The sequence below is a fragment of the Peromyscus eremicus genome, chromosome 3, assembly GCF_949786415.1.
Source record: "Peromyscus eremicus chromosome 3, PerEre_H2_v1, whole genome shotgun sequence".
NCBI lineage: Eukaryota > Metazoa > Chordata > Mammalia > Rodentia > Cricetidae > Peromyscus > Peromyscus eremicus.
This window is the reverse complement of record NC_081418.1, coordinates 130,536,898-130,553,583: the sequence shown is the minus strand read 5'-3', so window position 1 is coordinate 130,553,583 and position 16,686 is coordinate 130,536,898. Positions and strand designations below refer to the sequence as shown.

Sequence of the window (16,686 nt, the reverse complement as noted above, 5' to 3'; positions counted from 1 at the left end):
CAGTAAGCCAATTCTAAAACTAGTAAATAGAAAGAATAACGAATATTAAAGATGAAATTGATGAAATAGTAACTAAAAGAACAATATATAAATCAATGAAACCAAAAGTTTGTTCTTTGAAAATGTTAGTCTGATTGACAAGCCATTAGCCATCTGACAAAAAGAAAAAGGGAGAAGACCTATATCAGCAAAATTAGAAAGGAAAAGTTGTTACAACAGACTCCAATAAAATACATCTAGCACATGGTTAGAGAACACTTGGATAACTTACACTCCCAAAGCAGAAAAGCCTAGAAGAAATGGATACATTTCTAAATGCATGTGACCTACCAAAATTAAAACCAGAATACATAAATAACTTGCAGGTCCCCGTTACAAGCAATGAGGTCAAAACTGTAATTAAATGTCTTCCCTGACAGCAGAGCTCAGGACCAGATGGATTCACTGCTGAATTCTATCAGTCGCCCAAGGCTCACTACAAACTCTTCTTATTTTGTTCCACAAAGTAGAAGGGAGGGAACGTTACCAAACTTGTTCTTCAAAGCCAGTGTTACCTTGGTACCCAACCCAGGTAAAGGCAAAAAGGGAAGAAAGAAAGATAGTTGCAGACTAAATTTTCTGATGAACATAGATGCAAAAATTCTTGTTTTGGTTTTGTTTTTGTTGTTTTGAGATAGAGTCTCTCAGCATAGTCTTGGCTGTCCTGGAACTCTCCATGTAGATGAGACTGGCCTTGAACTCACAGAGATCTCCAGCTTCTGCCCTCCAAGTGCTGGAATTTAAGGCATGCCTCATCAGGCCCAGCTCGAAAATTCTTAATAAAATACTTGCAAATCAAATTCAGAAACACATTAAGAAAATCATACATCACGACCAAGTGAGCCTCATCTCAGAGATGCAAGGTTGATTCAGCAATGCAAATCAGTAAATGTAATTAAGGACAGAAATCACAAAATCATCCCAATTGATGCCACAAAGGCATTTGACAAAGCTCAACATGCCCTCACAATGAAAGTCCTAGAGACATAGGGAATAGATGGAGCATAGCTCCAAATAATAAAGGGGAATTAAAACAAACCTATGCCATCATTATGTTAAACAGAGACAAACTGAGAGCATTTCCTCTAAAATCAGGAATGAGGCAAGGATGCCCACTGTTCCCTCTCTTATTCAATATAGTGCTTTAAGTGTTATGTATAGCAATTAGACAAGAGAAAGTCATAAAGAGAATAGAAATAGGAAAGGAAGAAGTCAGACTGTCCTGATTTGTAGACAACATGATTTTATATTTAACAGACTATAGAATCTACTAGAAAACTCTAGATCTAATAAACATTTACATTAAAGGTGCAGGATACAAATCTATCTATCTATCTATCATCTATCTATCTATCTATCATCTATCTATCTATCTATCCTCTATCTATTGAATATATATATATATATATATATATATATATTCAGTAGCCTTCATATATACCAACAATGAATTCTCAGAGAAGAAATTAGAAAGAATATTTCATTCATAATAGCTCCAAAAATTAATATCTAAAAAATAAACCTAACCAAATAAGTGAAAGACCTCTACTATAAAAACATTAAGACATTGAAAAAGGAAATAGAAAAAAGATGCTAGATGACAGAAAGATCTTCCATGCTCCTGGATTGGCAGAATTAATATTGTGAAAATAGTTATTCAACCAAAATTAATCTATATATTTAATACAAGATATATCAAATTCTGATGTCTTCCAGATATAGAAAAAAAAACAATTGAAGAGTGCACATGGAATTATGAAAGACCACACATACCGAAAGCAAATCCTGAGCAAGAACACAACTGGGGGCATCACAATGACCTCAGCTTACCCTAAGGGCACACAGAGTATACGACGCTAAGGTAATAAAGACAGCTTGGTGTGGGCATAAAACCAGGCAGGCAGGCCAATGAGAGCAAACAGAGGACTTGGGAACATGCAGATAGAACTATGGCCACCTAATTTTTGACAAAGGAGGCAAAAGCATGTAATGGAAAAAAGAGCCTGCTCAACACACAGTGCCAGTAAAACTGGACATCTAGCAGCGGAATCGTGGAAATGAATCCGTATTCTTCACCTTGTACAAAACTCAGTTGGAAATGGATCAAAGATTTAATTAAAATCTGAGACACTGAAACTGCTCAAAGGAAACAGAGAATACTCTTCAAAACACAAGTTAGGCAAGAACTTTCTCAAAACAAACAACTAAACAAAACCCCCACAACATCACAGGAACAAGCCCCATGTTTTGATAGGTGGGATGGACTACATGAAATTAAAAAGTTTCTGCACAGCAGAAAAAAGCATTGGCAGAGCAAAGAGCCCACAGAATCTACCAGTTATACTTCAGACTGAGGGCTGATAGTCAGAATTTACAAAGAACTTCCGATATTCAACACTCAAAAACTCTAAAGTTGCCAATCAGTAGATGGACTAATGAAATGGACAGACAGTTCTCCAAAGAAGACACAAATTGCCAATAGTGATTTTTGAAAGTGTTCAACATCCCTCATCATCAAGGAAATGCAAATTAAAAGTACTTTGAGACACCTGCTCATCCTAGACAGAATGGCTGCCATCAAGAGATCTAAAGCAGATACTGGGAAAGCAGAGTCTATCTGCTGGCGGGAGTGAGCATTACTACAGTCAGCATGGAAGTCAGTGCAGAGGTTCCTCAACAGACAAAGAACCAGGACGACCATGAGACCCTGCTAGTTCACTCCTGGGCATACACCCAGAGAACTAAAATCCTACCATGGAGATATGTTCATATGCATGCTTATTGCTATTTTATTTATCATACCAAGGAAATGAATCCAACCTAGCAATCCATCGATAGATGAGTGAATAATGAAAGTGTGCTAATATACAAATGGAATATTATTTATCTGTAGAGACAAATGAAATAATAACATTTGCAGGGAAATGAACAGACTTGGAAAGTACAGTATTTAGTGAGTTGACCCAAACTCAGAAAGATACAGATACTAACCTACAATGCATACATGTATAGATGTAAGTTGGGGGCATAGCATAGAACTTTGAAAGGAGACCAAACCAATGATGGGATTAGATTATGGGAAGGGATAAAATATAAGCGAGAGTACACATGTCACGATAGAGTAGAGAAAGCTTTATTTTTCTTTTAAAGTTTCAACTCTGTAGTAGACTTTTTGTGTTTAATAAGTGAATAAAATGTAATTGATAGTGGTTAGGAAGATGTCTCAGCAGTTAACATTGGCCACTCTTCCAAAGCACCCAGGTTCTAGTTCCACATGGTAGCTGACAACCATCTATAACTCCAGTCCCGGGGGATCTGATATCCTTCTCTGTGGGTACCAAGCATGTCTGTGGTGCACAAACATGTCAAGAAAAACCACCAATATACATAAGATAAAATAAAGTAACCGATAAAGAAAGTTCGGCACCCTGAGTGATGCTGCATTGCTTCGGAACGGCCATTTTCTCTAGACAGAAGTCCACTGAGATGTATGGAGCTTGGGATGGGACACATGTTTGAGTAGCTTCCTTAAACCCCCTGTATGAGGTTTCTGTGAATTAGAATAGAGTGATTTTTTAAAAGGAAGTATTAAAATAGGAGAAACAAAATACAAAAATATAAGAAGGAAAAAATTAAATTAGGACAGAAATTAAATAAAAGACTAGAAAACTATAGAGAAAATAAGTGAAATAAAAATTTAGTTTTTTTGATATGATCAATAAAATTGACAAAGCTATTAAGAAAATGGACTTAAATTACTGAAATAAAAAAATTAAAAGGGGGCGTTCATTCTAATTCTGTGGGGAAAAGGCTGGTGCACAGTTATATATCAACCAATTGGAGAGCCTACATGAAACGAACAAACTCTGAAAACACAATAACTACCTCAACTAAATCATGAGAAAATGGCCTAAATTCTAAATAACTATTAAGGAAATAGAAACAAAAATTAAAAATCTCCTGACAAAGTGAAGTCCAGATTCCAATGGCCTCCAGACCAACAGAACCAAACACTTAAAAACTTCATACCAATCTTCAAAATTTTCTGAAAAATTGAAGACATTACTTCCTAACTTAGTCCATGAGACCAGCATCACCCTGATGCCACAGAAAGATGCTACAAGAAAACTATAGCACAATATCCACCAAGAACATTGATGCCCAATTCCTCAACAGAGCCCAGCAAAGCACATCTGGTAGCAAATTAAAAGGGCAATACATTATTCCTAGAGTGTAAGGATTTCCTAACCTGTAAAACTGACTGACAGAAAACATTGCCTTAACAGAATGAGGAAGAAAACAGCATGATCGTCCCAAAGGAAGTAGAAAACGAATTTGGCAAAATTCAACTCACTTTTGCGACAAAAAGATTCTATGAACTAGCAACAGGAGAAGACCACTTCATCATAACAAAAGCCACAGATGGAAAAATCCACAGCATAAGGTTGAAAGCACTTGCTCTTAGCTGTCCTAAAACAGACTCATTTTAAAATAATTCTGTTTAAACCGGTCCTGGAAGTTCTAGTCAGAGCAATTCGGCCGGAAATAGAAAAAGGGCAAAGGTGAAAGGGAGGAGGGACATGGCTGCGCTCACACACTGTAGTTCTGGTTTGTGGCAAGCCTCCTAAAGCAGGTGTTTGGCCTCATAAACAAATTCAGCAACAGCAAGCCAAATCAGTTGCTATGGACAACCTGAAGAGGAAGTTACCAAAATGATTCAATTTTCAGTAACATCACAAAAGAACAAAAGACTTTGTGTACCAGGCTTTTTCTTTTGGGCCACCACCCAGCTCCCAAATCATGACAAGGAGACTTCTTATTGGTTATGAATGCTCAGCCTAGCTTAGGCTCGTTTCTGACTAGCTCTTTTAACTTAAACTAACCTGTTTCTCTTTATTTACCTTTTGCCTCAGGCTTTTTACTTTTCTTTCCTTCTGTGTATCTTACTTTCCTGCTTCTTGTGTCTGGCTGGCTGGTGGCTGCCTGGTTTCTTGCCCCAGGTGTGATCTCCCTCATTCTTTCCTCTCGTTTTTCTTTCTCTTGTTCTTTTTATACCTCAATTTCTCCTTCTATTTATTCTCTCTTCCACCAGCCCCCACCTATCCCTCTCCTGCCTACCTATTGGCCATTCAGCTTTTTATTAGACCAATAAGGTGCCTTAGGCAGGCAAGGTGAAACAGCAACACATCTTTTCATAGTTAAACACACATCAATTAAAGTAATATTCCACAGCATAAACAAATGTAACACATCTTTACTTAGTTAAATATTCCACCACAACTTTGTATAATAAAAGCTATAAACTGTTGGGGGTCTGGAGAAATGGCTCAGTGGTTAAGAGAGCTTACTGCTCTTACAAAGGACCAAGTTCAGTTCCCAGCACCCACAATCATCTGTAACTCTAGTTCTAAGAAATCCAACGCTCTCTTCTGGCCTCCATGGGTACTGCACCCATGTGGCACACATGCATATGTGCAGGCACACAGTCATAAAGTCATATAGTCTGGCCTCCAGTTCTGACACTTTTTCTGTTACAGGTCTGCTGTAAGGTAAGGGGCCTTGGCCACTGCTAAACCTCCCTTCCTCAGTGGACTGGGACACTTGGAAGCCATGAATCAAAATACATCTTTGCTCCCATAAGCTGTTTGGATGGGTGTTCTGTCACAATGATACAAAAGTGAGTAGCACTCTAATGAGTCACATCTTCTGATTTTAACACTGTTACAAGGCTATGGTAATCAAACTAGTGTGTTATTAACATACATATGGATACAGGGACCCATGAATAGAAGAGAGACACTGGAAATAAACCCTTGAAACATGATCAAATCATTGTTGACAGGCACGCTAAGTCTATTGGAGAGCAAATTACAGCCCTTAAACAAATAGTCTGGAGAAAACTTGGCAGCCACATGTGAGAGAAAGAAGCTGAACCCTTACCAACACAACATAAAAAAGTAACTCAAAATGAGCAAAAGCTTAAGCATAAGATTCACAACTGCAAAATTCTTACTAGAACACATAGCAGAAAATTCCCATGATACCGGAGTTGGCAACGATTTCTTGGCCATAACACCAAAGGCATAGACAATAAAAGAAGGTGGGATAATTCAAACACTATCCATTAAAAGATTACAAAATAATATCAACAAATTAAAAAGGCAACCCACAAAACGGGAGAAAATATTTGTAAATCATTAAGCCAATAAGGAATTCATACTCAGAATATTCTTTCAGATAACTCCTGAGGCTCAACAAGAAGAAAAAAATTCATTAAAAATGGACCCAGAGGGCTCTTCACAGAAGTTCTAGTCTAGGGACAGTATGAGCTGCTTGAGCATCGGGGCCTCTGTATCAGGGAGGGTAAAGTGAACCCAGGCACTGAAGTGGAAACCCACGGCTAACCGGGAATGTCTGACAAAACGACAGGGTAGAGATGGGAGCCACACTTGCCCTTTGCACCCTGTGAGAGGGGTTGACTTCCCAGCCTGGAGCCAAAGAGAGGCCCATTTTCATCATTCCAGTGTCTGTCCAGAAGAGGGGACACCAAAAGTCTTTTTGGACATAGAAACATAAGATGGGGAGGTGAATTTTTCTAAGTAGCAAGAAACCAGAAAAGACCCACAAACATTGGCTGGTTATTTTTTTGGCATGTGGTGTGTGTGTGTGTGTGTGTGTGTGTGTGTGTGTGTGTGTATGTGTGTGTGTGTATGTGTGTGTGTATGTGTGTATGTGTGTGTGTATGTGTGTGTGTGTATGTGTGTGTGTGTATGTGTGTGTGTATGTGTGTGTGTGTATGTGTGTATGTGTGTGTGTATGTGTGTGTGTGTGTGTGTGTGTGTAGGGGGCTAGCACCACTGTGTACACTTGTGAAGGCAAAAGACCGGCAGTGCGTGTCTCTTCCTGTTGCCCTCTACCTTGTTATTTGAGACTCAGTCTTCACAGAATCCATGGAGTTCACCAGTTCCTCCAGAGTGGGTGCCTGGTGATTGCCGTGAATCCCTGTCTCCACCCCTGCACTGCTGGGATTACAGGTGTGCACCATGCCCAGTTTTTCCACAGGTTCTAGGGATCCGAACTCTGGTCCTCAAGCTTGTGTGGCAAACACTTGTGTGGATAAGACAGCTTTCCCTGCTCTGTATGAGGACAAGGCACTCTGCCCTCCAACTAGGAAGATTCCCTTAAAGGGAGGGATTGCAGGATCCTCCCTGGCACTGTCCACAGGCTTTCCCAGGACAGGCGCTCCCCCAACATTGGTGACAGCTACTGTGATGCTTAGTGGAATTTCACTTAGCAGCTTCCACTGACTCTATCACAGTAGGTTGTAAGAAGGCCACGTGTGGGTCGAAAATGCCTTGGCTATGAGGGCCCTCGAGTGCTAGGACCTGTCTTCATACTTTATTCCCAGAGAACAAGCACAGAGGTGACAGATGCTGTCCTCACCTGGATAGATCCTGAAGAACCCAGTTGAACTGCCAAAATACTGCCAGGTCAGCGTAGGGTCTCTCTGGAAGTTCTCCACAAACACAGGGTTCAGGGCCTCGGACATATAGACTCCATTTAAAATGTCTGGGTCTGAAAGTGAGATCATGCAAGGAACTTCAGGGAGAGTGACGATAGATGCCCGTGACTCAGCCTACACGTGTAAACACGGGCAAGCTTCCCCTGCTTCCCTGAGGACTGCACCAGGCTCACATATAGCCCATGCTCACTAACCCAGAGCATCAGCTCTCTCCCAGCCCACGGGCTGAGGTTGGGATGTGGCATGTGTGTGTGCTCCCAGAGTTTGTGTTTGGATGTGTGGTGCTCAGTAGAGTCATGTGACAAAGGATGGGGTATAGAGGGAGGTGATTGAACCATGGTGGGTGCTGCCCTAGGGCAGAGTTTTTAGAATTCTATGGACTCTGGTGAGTTCTCTTGAAAGGGCTGCTGTGGAAGAGAGAGACCTGCTTTCCCACTCTTTTCCTGCTTCCATGCATGGTTGCACCCCCTTGCACAGACCCCCAGCATGACACCCTCTGCCACAGTGGAACGCAGCCAGGAACCTCACCAAAGCAGTGCAGTGCTGGCTGGACCCAGCTTCCCAAACCTTGAACTAGGGAAACCTCGCCTACATCATTCAGCTTCTGGTATTTTGTCATAGCAACAGAAAACAGAACACTCCTTACATGTACGGAATTATTTCTTTTCTCATCCTATCAAAGAGATTGGAGACACAGCTAATGCCCCGTAGGGCTTCTTGGAAAAATCGACACAGAATGTTTAAAGCACTTCAGGATCCCCAGCCTACCCCCTAGACTACCCAACGGTGAGGGCCCAGTCACCTTTGTTGTACACGTTGGTAGGTAGCTGTACACTGCTCAGGGAGACGTTCACCCTCTGGTTGCTGAAGTGCGCATCGGACTCAAGAAGGAACTCGGCTCCCAGCTCCACATAGTTCCCCTTCTCGTCCTTCTCGTTGATTAGTACTGAGTTGTAGTAGTTAAACTGGGGACAGAGGGGAACAGGTCCAGAGGAGACAGCGCAGGCGCAAAGAGGGAGAGGGAGTAAGAGAGAGAAGGAAAGAGGAAGAGAGGGAGGGGAGCAGGAAGGGTCAGAGGACCAAACATGAGGCCAGGCTGGGCCGGAAGGGTTGGTGGTGTCCAGTTACGCTGCACTTGGCAGAAAATTCAGGCAAAGAAGGGGCGATGAGGTCACAACATCCATCAAGATAGCTGGGTCTGAGGGCTCACTGGCTGGGTGGGGTCCAATTGTCCCAGCTATCGCTTTGATTCTCCACTTGGCTTAGTGTGGGTGGAAAATTACAAGCCAGAGACAGATCGCGACTCAAGCAGCCAGATGGATGCGAAAGACGGTGTCAGCACATCAGTTTCTTCCAGGGGTGAGGGTCCTAGAGACCCAGATGGGTCAAAGAGCCTCTGCGGCCCTGCCCTGCCAGTGGGCCTGTGTCCTGCTGTTTCCTCCCCCCACAGAGCAGGAAGGCTGTGACCCAAGGGAACTTAAACAGACCCACTTGCTTCCCTACTGCCTCCACATCATAAACCTCATACCTTGATTCCCTCTAGAACTGTGGCCACAACACCCCTCCCAGCTCCATCTTGATGTCCTCTGGTCAGTATTAGCTTTATAAAGCTCAGATCCAGTTCTGTCCCTCCCTGACTCCAGCCCTCACACACAAGCTTGGGCCGTCTTGGAAAAGGGATCCTAAGTTGAGAAAATGCCTCCATCAGACTGGCCCAGAGGCAAGTCTGTGAAGGCATTCCTTGATTAACGATTACTATGGGAGGGCCCAGTCCACTGTGGGCAGTGCCACCCTGGGAAGATGATGAATGGTTGTATAAGAAAGCACACGGAGCGAACCAGTAAGCACTTTTCCTGCATGGGTCTACTTCAGTTTCGCCTCCAGATTTCTGCTTTGATTTCCTACCTTGGCCTCCTCCAGTGATGGACTGTGATTGTGATATGTAAGTCTAATAAACCCTTCCTTTCCCAAGTTGCTTTTGGCTGTGGTGTTTACCACAGTAATGGGAAACAGCCATGACCCCTAGCATCCAAGATCTTGACCCTGGCCTCTCTGGGGTGATATCCCATCTAGCTGTCCCCTGGACACAGAGGGTTTGTATCCGCTGCATCCTCATGCGACCTGAGCTTTCTTCCTGTGCCTCCTCTGATCTCTCAGCTCAGAGACACTCGTTTGTGCCTCAGTTTCCCCTGCGGAACCTCCCCTCTCCCATCTGCTTCTCAGTGCTTGCTGGCCCACCACACATGGTTACAGGATAGCCTCAGGAGGTGGAGAGAAGACCTCGCTGGCAAAGCCAGGGCACAGCCTGGCACGGGGACAGAGCCTGTGTGGCTGCAGCTCTGCTCCACTCACAGCTGGTACTCCAGCTGCCATGAGGTTGGGGCAGAGCCAGCCAGCCTAGCATCCACTCCCAAGAGGACTTACCACCAGAGAGGCATTGAACTCATGATTCAGGTCAGCCTCCTCAGCAGCCTCCACCAAGCTCTGAGGGCGGGAGCAGGAAGGGAAAGGAGAGTCACCATCACTTGTCCTCTGCCACCCCAGCCCAAGCTCCCTGCTCTGCTCCTCCCTCTTCAGCCCTCTGCCTTCTTCTCTTGCCTTCTCAGCCAGGAGGACCGACCCCCAGGGTTCCTAGGTGCTCTGAGGTGCGCAGGTGACCTCGTCCCCAATTGTCTACAAGGCCTTGCTGAGAACAGGAGGTATCCCCTTCCTTGAGTGACATGCCTACCCTGACACTGTGATGACCTGGCTAATATAACACACTCTGCTGTCCACTCAGCCAGGAGAAGACCATCTACAATCAGTGGAGTTCCTGAATGCTGGGGAATGGGCAGTGGCACCTTGACAGCCTCGACTTTCCTCCTAAGCATGGTCTCCATGTCCTCTGAGAACTTCTTCACCAGCTCCAAGCCATCCACCTCTTTGATCTTCAGACTGGATTCTGCATCCTTGTACTTCTGGGCAGGACAAAGTGGAAGGAAGAATGCCCGAGTGCACCAGGGCCATTCTTTTCCTGAGACCGTACCAGCTCCTCTACAGTACCCACCCCATGACCTCCTAATCACAGTCTTAAGCTGCCTGTCTTCAAACGGCCCTCTGTTCAGGACTCCAGACCCATGGAAGTTATTGTCCTTAATGGGAGCTGACTGACACTGGGCAGCAATTAAACTTGACACCAGTCAGAGCCAGTGAGCTGGCAGCTTGGACACGGGGAGAGATGGAGTACCAGCAGTCCCTGTCCTTGCTCTGTGTAGTCCACAGCGTCCCTGACACCTGCTGTGAAGGCAGCTGAGAAGCAGCCTCAGTGTCAGTTCACCTCTGCCCTGCCCCTGAGAACATCCTGTCCCATGTTGGGCTTGTATCCCACTGAGGGACCCAGCGCAGCAGTTCCAAAAGTGATGCCTGTGAGGCTAATGGAGCCTAGGAACTGGCTTCAGATTCCCGTCTGCCCAGGGACAATCCTCAATGAGTCACCGCTGACTCTTGACCAGCCCTGTAACCTGCTGGCCCTGTGATCTTAGCAAGGTACTCAGTGTCCTCCTCTGTAAGATGGGATGCATCTACAGTTTTGTTTGTTTGTTTGTTTCTGTGTAGTTTTGGTGCCTATCTTGGATCTCGCTCTGTGGACCAGGCTGGCCTTGAGCTCGCAGAGATCTGCCTGGCTCTGCCTCCCGAGTGCTGGGATTAAAGGCATGCGCCACCACCACCCGGCCCACATCTACAGCTTTTGACAGTGCTGTAGAATGCATATATTCTAGAGAATGCTTTCACCCACAAAGACTACACAATCCTTCCTCGTCTTCCTCCCCTGGGGCTGGAGGGTTCAAACAGGAAAAACAGACAAGCTGTTGTTCACAACAGAATAGGGTGTTGTGAGGGCTCCTGGAGTTTTAAGCCTGTGGGAGCCCCCAGGGTCCACCCTGGCTCCTCCCACTTTCTGTAGCACAAAGGGGATGAAGGAGGGTGGCAGTGTGCTCAGGGCTGGAGTAAAAGCTGGGGATCCCATCCTTTGCAAGATGGAGAACATGACTCTTGGAGTTGTGCTAATTTGAATGAAAGCCTGCAATCATCTCTTGGGTTCTGGGGCTAACAGAAGGCTACACGTCCAGGGAGTCAGGTCCCAGGAAAGGATGCCAGCTCATGAGTGGGCTGAGCACAGGCCAGGCATAGAACTGTTCTTGGGCACTTAATTAACAAGGGCAGCTGGGTTGCCCTTCTGTCAAGCTCACTTCTGCTGGGAGCCAGGCATGGGCTCAGCTTGCCAGCAGATCCCTGGGCACAGCCTGGGCTCTGGGGTTCTCTGGAACTGCTCTGCCTGTAGAGAGGAAATTGATACCTGCTGCTTGCGCTCACACTCCTGGCTGTCTGTTGTCCCTTCTGCCCCCACCCCCACACTCTGATCTGCACTTGGCTCCTTCCCAGGCATCCACACCAAGCTCCCATTACCCACCCAATAAATCCCTTAGGTCTAATCTGTCCTTGGTTTCCCAAGATCTGAACTGACAGAATGCTCTTGACCTCACTCTGTCCACACTGGTGTGCTGTAGGAGTGAAGCCTCCCAGGGCCCCATCTGAATATGATAAGATTGATAGAGATGGTCTCTCAGACCCCTTACAGCTCTGATGCTGAGAATTCTATCTCCCTATGGGAAGAGACCCTCTGATCATGCTGGAGCTCCCTGGGAGAGGCCACTGACCTTCTGCAGCAAGAGAGAGCCTGAGTATCTGGTCACCGTGTTGTACAAATTCCTGCCGAAGGTATCGGCCCATAGCTTCACTCTGCAGGACAGGAAAGCCTATGTGTACGTTCTCATCATGATCGGAATTCAGATCCTTAAAGGTGACAGCCACATCATGTACATGCAAAGCAGGCATCTCACACATAGACATACTTGTAACACACACACACACACACACACACACATACACTCACACAATGACCAACACCCAGCATTCCTGTGATGGTTAGCTTTTGCCAACTTGACACAACCTAGAACCACCCAGGAAGACAGTCTCAGTGAGGGACTGTCTACATTGGATTGGGCTGTGGGTGTGTCTATTGGGGGACTGTCTTAATTAATTGATCTGGAAAGAGCCAGCCCACTGTGGATGGCACCACTCCCTAGGCACCAGTCCTGAACTATATAACACTAGAGAAGTTGAGCAGAGCACAAGTGAGCAAGCAAGGAAGCATGCTTGCACTCGCTTCTCTGTTCTTAACTGTGAATGTGATGGAATGAACTTTTTTCAGTTTCTGCTACCTTGCCTTGCCAGCTATGGTGGACTGTAACCTGGAACTGTAAACTCCCCCCTTTCTAACTTAAGTTGTTTGTTGTCAGAGTGTTTATCACGGTGACAGAAAGCAAACTAGAACAGCTCCTATCCCCCCAAAATTGCAGCCTGGACAGGGTGAGAAACTGTGGCTGCTCCAGGGTGTGGTGCACACACTCTACTGGGCTTCAGAGGTCCACAGAGCTGATAGGCTCAGAGTGGACTCTAACCCCATGGTCTCAAGGACCTTTCAGTGAGAAAGGAAGGGGGAGGGAGAGTCTGTGGAGGTCTAGACCAGAGGGGAACACCCTGAACCAATCTGCAACTTCCTGAGCCAATCTGCACATTTCAATGGTCAATCCGTGACTACTTGAGTGTCTACTCAAGACCATGGGACACCGACCTGTTGAACCCTCAAACAGTGGGGCCAGGATAGAATGACTCCAAGTGCCTGTCTGGAGTAGGCCAGGCTAGGAGGGTAACCTGGTTGGGACCCTAACCCCTCCTTCCTTCCTAGAAGGTAGGCAGGCTCCCAGGTCTTGTTTGGGCCGTATAGCCAGAGCAAGTGTGGCTCCTTTAAGGTCAGCAACACCCACTTGCACTGGCACTTACTGAGGTCTGACTGCATGTCACACTATCTCCACAGTAGCCATGGACTATTAGGGACACGCCTTCCCATGGAGTAGAGTGGTACTCCTTTGCAGGAGGATGGCAATGATGGAGAGGGACGAAGTGGAGGAGGCAGGATCAGAGTTCAGCATCTACAGTGAGATGGAGGTTAGCTTGGTGAGGAGATTCGGAAGAGAATTTTAGGTAGAGAGCTTGGAGGAGTGGCAAAGGACTTCAAGGCCTCCAGCTTGGCTTGTTGACCACTGCTGAGAATGTAAGGAAGGTGGCCTGAGTGAATCAAGGAGAGAGGAAGGTGATGCGTTTTGAATGTTAGCCTCTTGACACAAGGCTAGTGAGTATCATCGGGTCAGTTGCACACTCCGTAACTTTAGGAGCCGCAGAAACACTGCACCCTTGACAAGCTCCTGTGATGCTCAGAAAGAAGTGTGCACAGACACTGAGTATGGGAGTCTGACAGGTAAGAGACTGGCTGGAGCCATTAAGGACATGAGTAGGATTGAGACACTAAGGGCAAATGGACTCTTGGCAAGGAAAGTGTGCAGAATGGGTTAATCTGTGATGACAGGCCGCGGGACACCCATAGTTTCAGGGACCTGCAGATGGCAAGGTTCTATTGAAGGTGGCAGAGAAATCACCCAGGAGCCCATGGGAAGCCAGTCACTGTGCTCAGAAATCAAGGTGTGGGGTATCAAGAGAAAACAAGGTGTGGGGGCTACAGTCGTCACCAGGAGGCTTTTGGCACCCTTGTGTAGAGTAGATGTGGAGGGCAAGTGGTTATGGCTGAGGAGGGATGAGTGGGAAGCACAACAGGACAGAGGTGGAGGACAGCAAGGGACCCAGTGGGGGAGGGAGAATGGGTGACAGAGCTCTGTCCTCCTGGGACAGGAAAGCAGCAGCAGGGCTTCATGGAGGTGGCTATCCCATGCTGCTCTAGAGGTTTCTGTGTGGATGGCCTCCCTGGATGCCAGGCATCTTTTTTTGCTCTGCTGCTCAGAAGGGCAAAGGAACCTGCCTTCTGAGATAGACTGCTCAGCTTCTGCAAGGCTACAGGGAATGTCTCAAAAGCCAGGCTGGCTCAGCAGCACGGATTTCAACACTTTCTTCTGTGGGCCTGTGATATTACCTCCCCCACTAAGAGACTGCCTGGGCTGAAGGCATCATTGGTACAGTGCTGAGCAGGGCAAGGAAGGGTTACCCAGTGTCACCGAAGTCCACTCTTCCCAAATCTCAAACACTGCTTGCATGGGTCTCTGTCCTGTCAGCTAGGCTCTAGCAGTTAGGCCCAGATGTGAACTGTAAAGAGTCAGTCTAAGATGCTTGGAATGTTCCAGACTAAAGAACAAACACCCAGAGAGATTGTATTAGATGTAAATGATGGGTGCCAATTCTTTCCAAACACCAGTCTCAATGGCTGGGTGTAGAACCAAAGCCTTAAAGGAGGCAGGGAGGTATAGAAAGAGTGAGACCATTGGAACCATCCTAGCTGAGTTCCTAGACAAGGTCCTGCTGTTCGTGGGCACCATCCTGCCTGTCCATTTACAACAGCTTTACCTTTTCTCAGTGTCCAAGCACAGATCACCCAATGAGTCCTTAGGAGCCACAATAGTCACTTCTAGAACCCCTGCAGCCCAAGCCCACCCTCTCTTGTACTTAACTTCCCTGCTGGATACCTGCACCCTCATCAAACCCTGACATCAACCACATAAAGCCAGAGGGCAGGAGCAGGTAGACTCCAAAATCAGCAAGGATCTGAGGAGGACAGGAGTCAGGAAGGAAAGGGTCTTTCAGAGGCAGGGCAGTTGGCCAGAGGGAGGAGACCACCAGAAAGGTCTTCAGGGTAGGATCCAACTCAAGGCTCACGTTTCCAGAGGAATTCTGGTCTGGCCCCTCACAGTAGGTAGGGAGGTATCCAACAGCAGCAGCCACAGGATGATTGGCATCTTCCTCAGGAAGGTCCAGACTGCTGGCCACTGTCCGTAGTGGTCCCAGTTGTGGCTGGAGGGCAGAGTGGAACATCTTGGCATGGTGCTTCCACCGTGAATGGGGAAGGGGAAGACAGAGGCCCTGCTGTGAATCGCACTTGCTGCCACTGGTCCCTGGGTGTGCAGGTGGTCTGCCTGCTGGCTGGTCCCGAGTAAAAGGCTCTGCCTCCAGCTGCAGCTAGCACAGGGGCAGTCCCAGGTGATCAGGGGCTTTGCTGCTGGCTGTCCAGAGGGAGAGGCAGTGAGCAAGTACCCCCTCTAATCCACTGGCCTCTCCTCTAATCCCTTCTTGTTGCCAGAGGAGGGGTTGGTGCAGGAGTGGGGTGACCTCAGCAGGATTACCCTGATTCCAGCTCTGAGCCGCTGGGCCAGCTCACCCTTCTGCTGTCCACAGAACAGCCTCTGAACTCGACAGAATGAGGATGCCCCACTCTAGTAGCTGACTTTGTGCAGAGCCGGGCCCAGACCCTGAAGGACCCTCATTACCTGCTGAGCATTCCTAGGAGGGCGTGGCCAACCTACTGTGTGGGGTTAGGCTTTGTGGGCACTGAGAGGGAGAGAGGAAAAGAAGTGGCGTGGCTCATGTTTCCAGGCCCGGAGCTTTGAGGCCAGCCAATCAAGGCCAGCAAGCACAGGAAATACCTTAGCAACCTGGAGGTCCACTTGCCTGGGAGCTTTCTAACAATGCACTTGGCGGCCTGGGACCTTAACCTCACATGCTGTGCACATACACCCCTCTGCAGACAATGCTACTCACTTGAGAGATGCTTTTTTTCCCCCCTGAGACAGAGTTTCTCTATGTAGTTTTGGTGCCTGTCCTGGATCTCGCTCCATAGACCAGGTTGGCCTCGAACTCATGAACTCACATAGATATCCGCCTGGCTCTGCCTCCCGAGCGCTGGAATTAAAGGCATGTGCCACCACCACCCAGCTCACTCGAGAGTTTTGACCTGCTCCAAGGAAAAGACAAAAGTTCCCTATCCCCCCACCCCCTCCCCACTAGAAGTCACCACTCCACTTTCTGTCTGATTTTGACTGCCTCATTTTAGTGAAATCATGTCATTTTCATCCTTTATCAATGTCTTATCTTACTTAGCACAGTGTCCTTAGTGTACACATGTCATATATGCCAGAACACTTTCTTTTCAAGGCTGTATTACTCTAACACAAATATATATGTTTTGCTTGTCTATTCAGTCCTCAATGGACATCTGGTCAACCACCACATTGGGCAAAATCCTG

At 46.7% G+C, this 16,686-nt stretch overlaps 1 protein-coding gene across 4 annotated transcripts in view; it reads right to left on the bottom strand.

Annotated features, from left to right (window-relative positions):
• The window catches only part of Cacna2d4 (calcium voltage-gated channel auxiliary subunit alpha2delta 4), a 108,160-nt gene extending 92,659 nt beyond the window's left edge, over positions 1-15,501 (bottom strand). For 3 of the 4 annotated variants that reach the window (XM_059258470.1, XM_059258471.1, XM_059258473.1), the window contains exons 1-6: positions 15,323-15,486; positions 12,259-12,340; positions 10,402-10,518; positions 9,986-10,045; positions 8,364-8,526; positions 7,483-7,614 (exon numbers count right to left, since the gene is read on the bottom strand). In XM_059258470.1, coding sequence (XP_059114453.1) covers positions 7,483-7,614; positions 8,364-8,526; positions 9,986-10,045; positions 10,402-10,518; positions 12,259-12,340; positions 15,323-15,486 — 718 coding nt within the window. Of the gene's footprint in view, positions 1-7,482; positions 7,615-8,363; positions 8,527-9,985; positions 10,046-10,401; positions 10,519-12,258; positions 12,341-15,322 lie in introns of all 4 variants that reach the window. The other variant, XM_059258472.1, reaches the window with a different exon arrangement.
• Between the last annotated feature and the right edge of the window lie 1,185 nt (positions 15,502-16,686).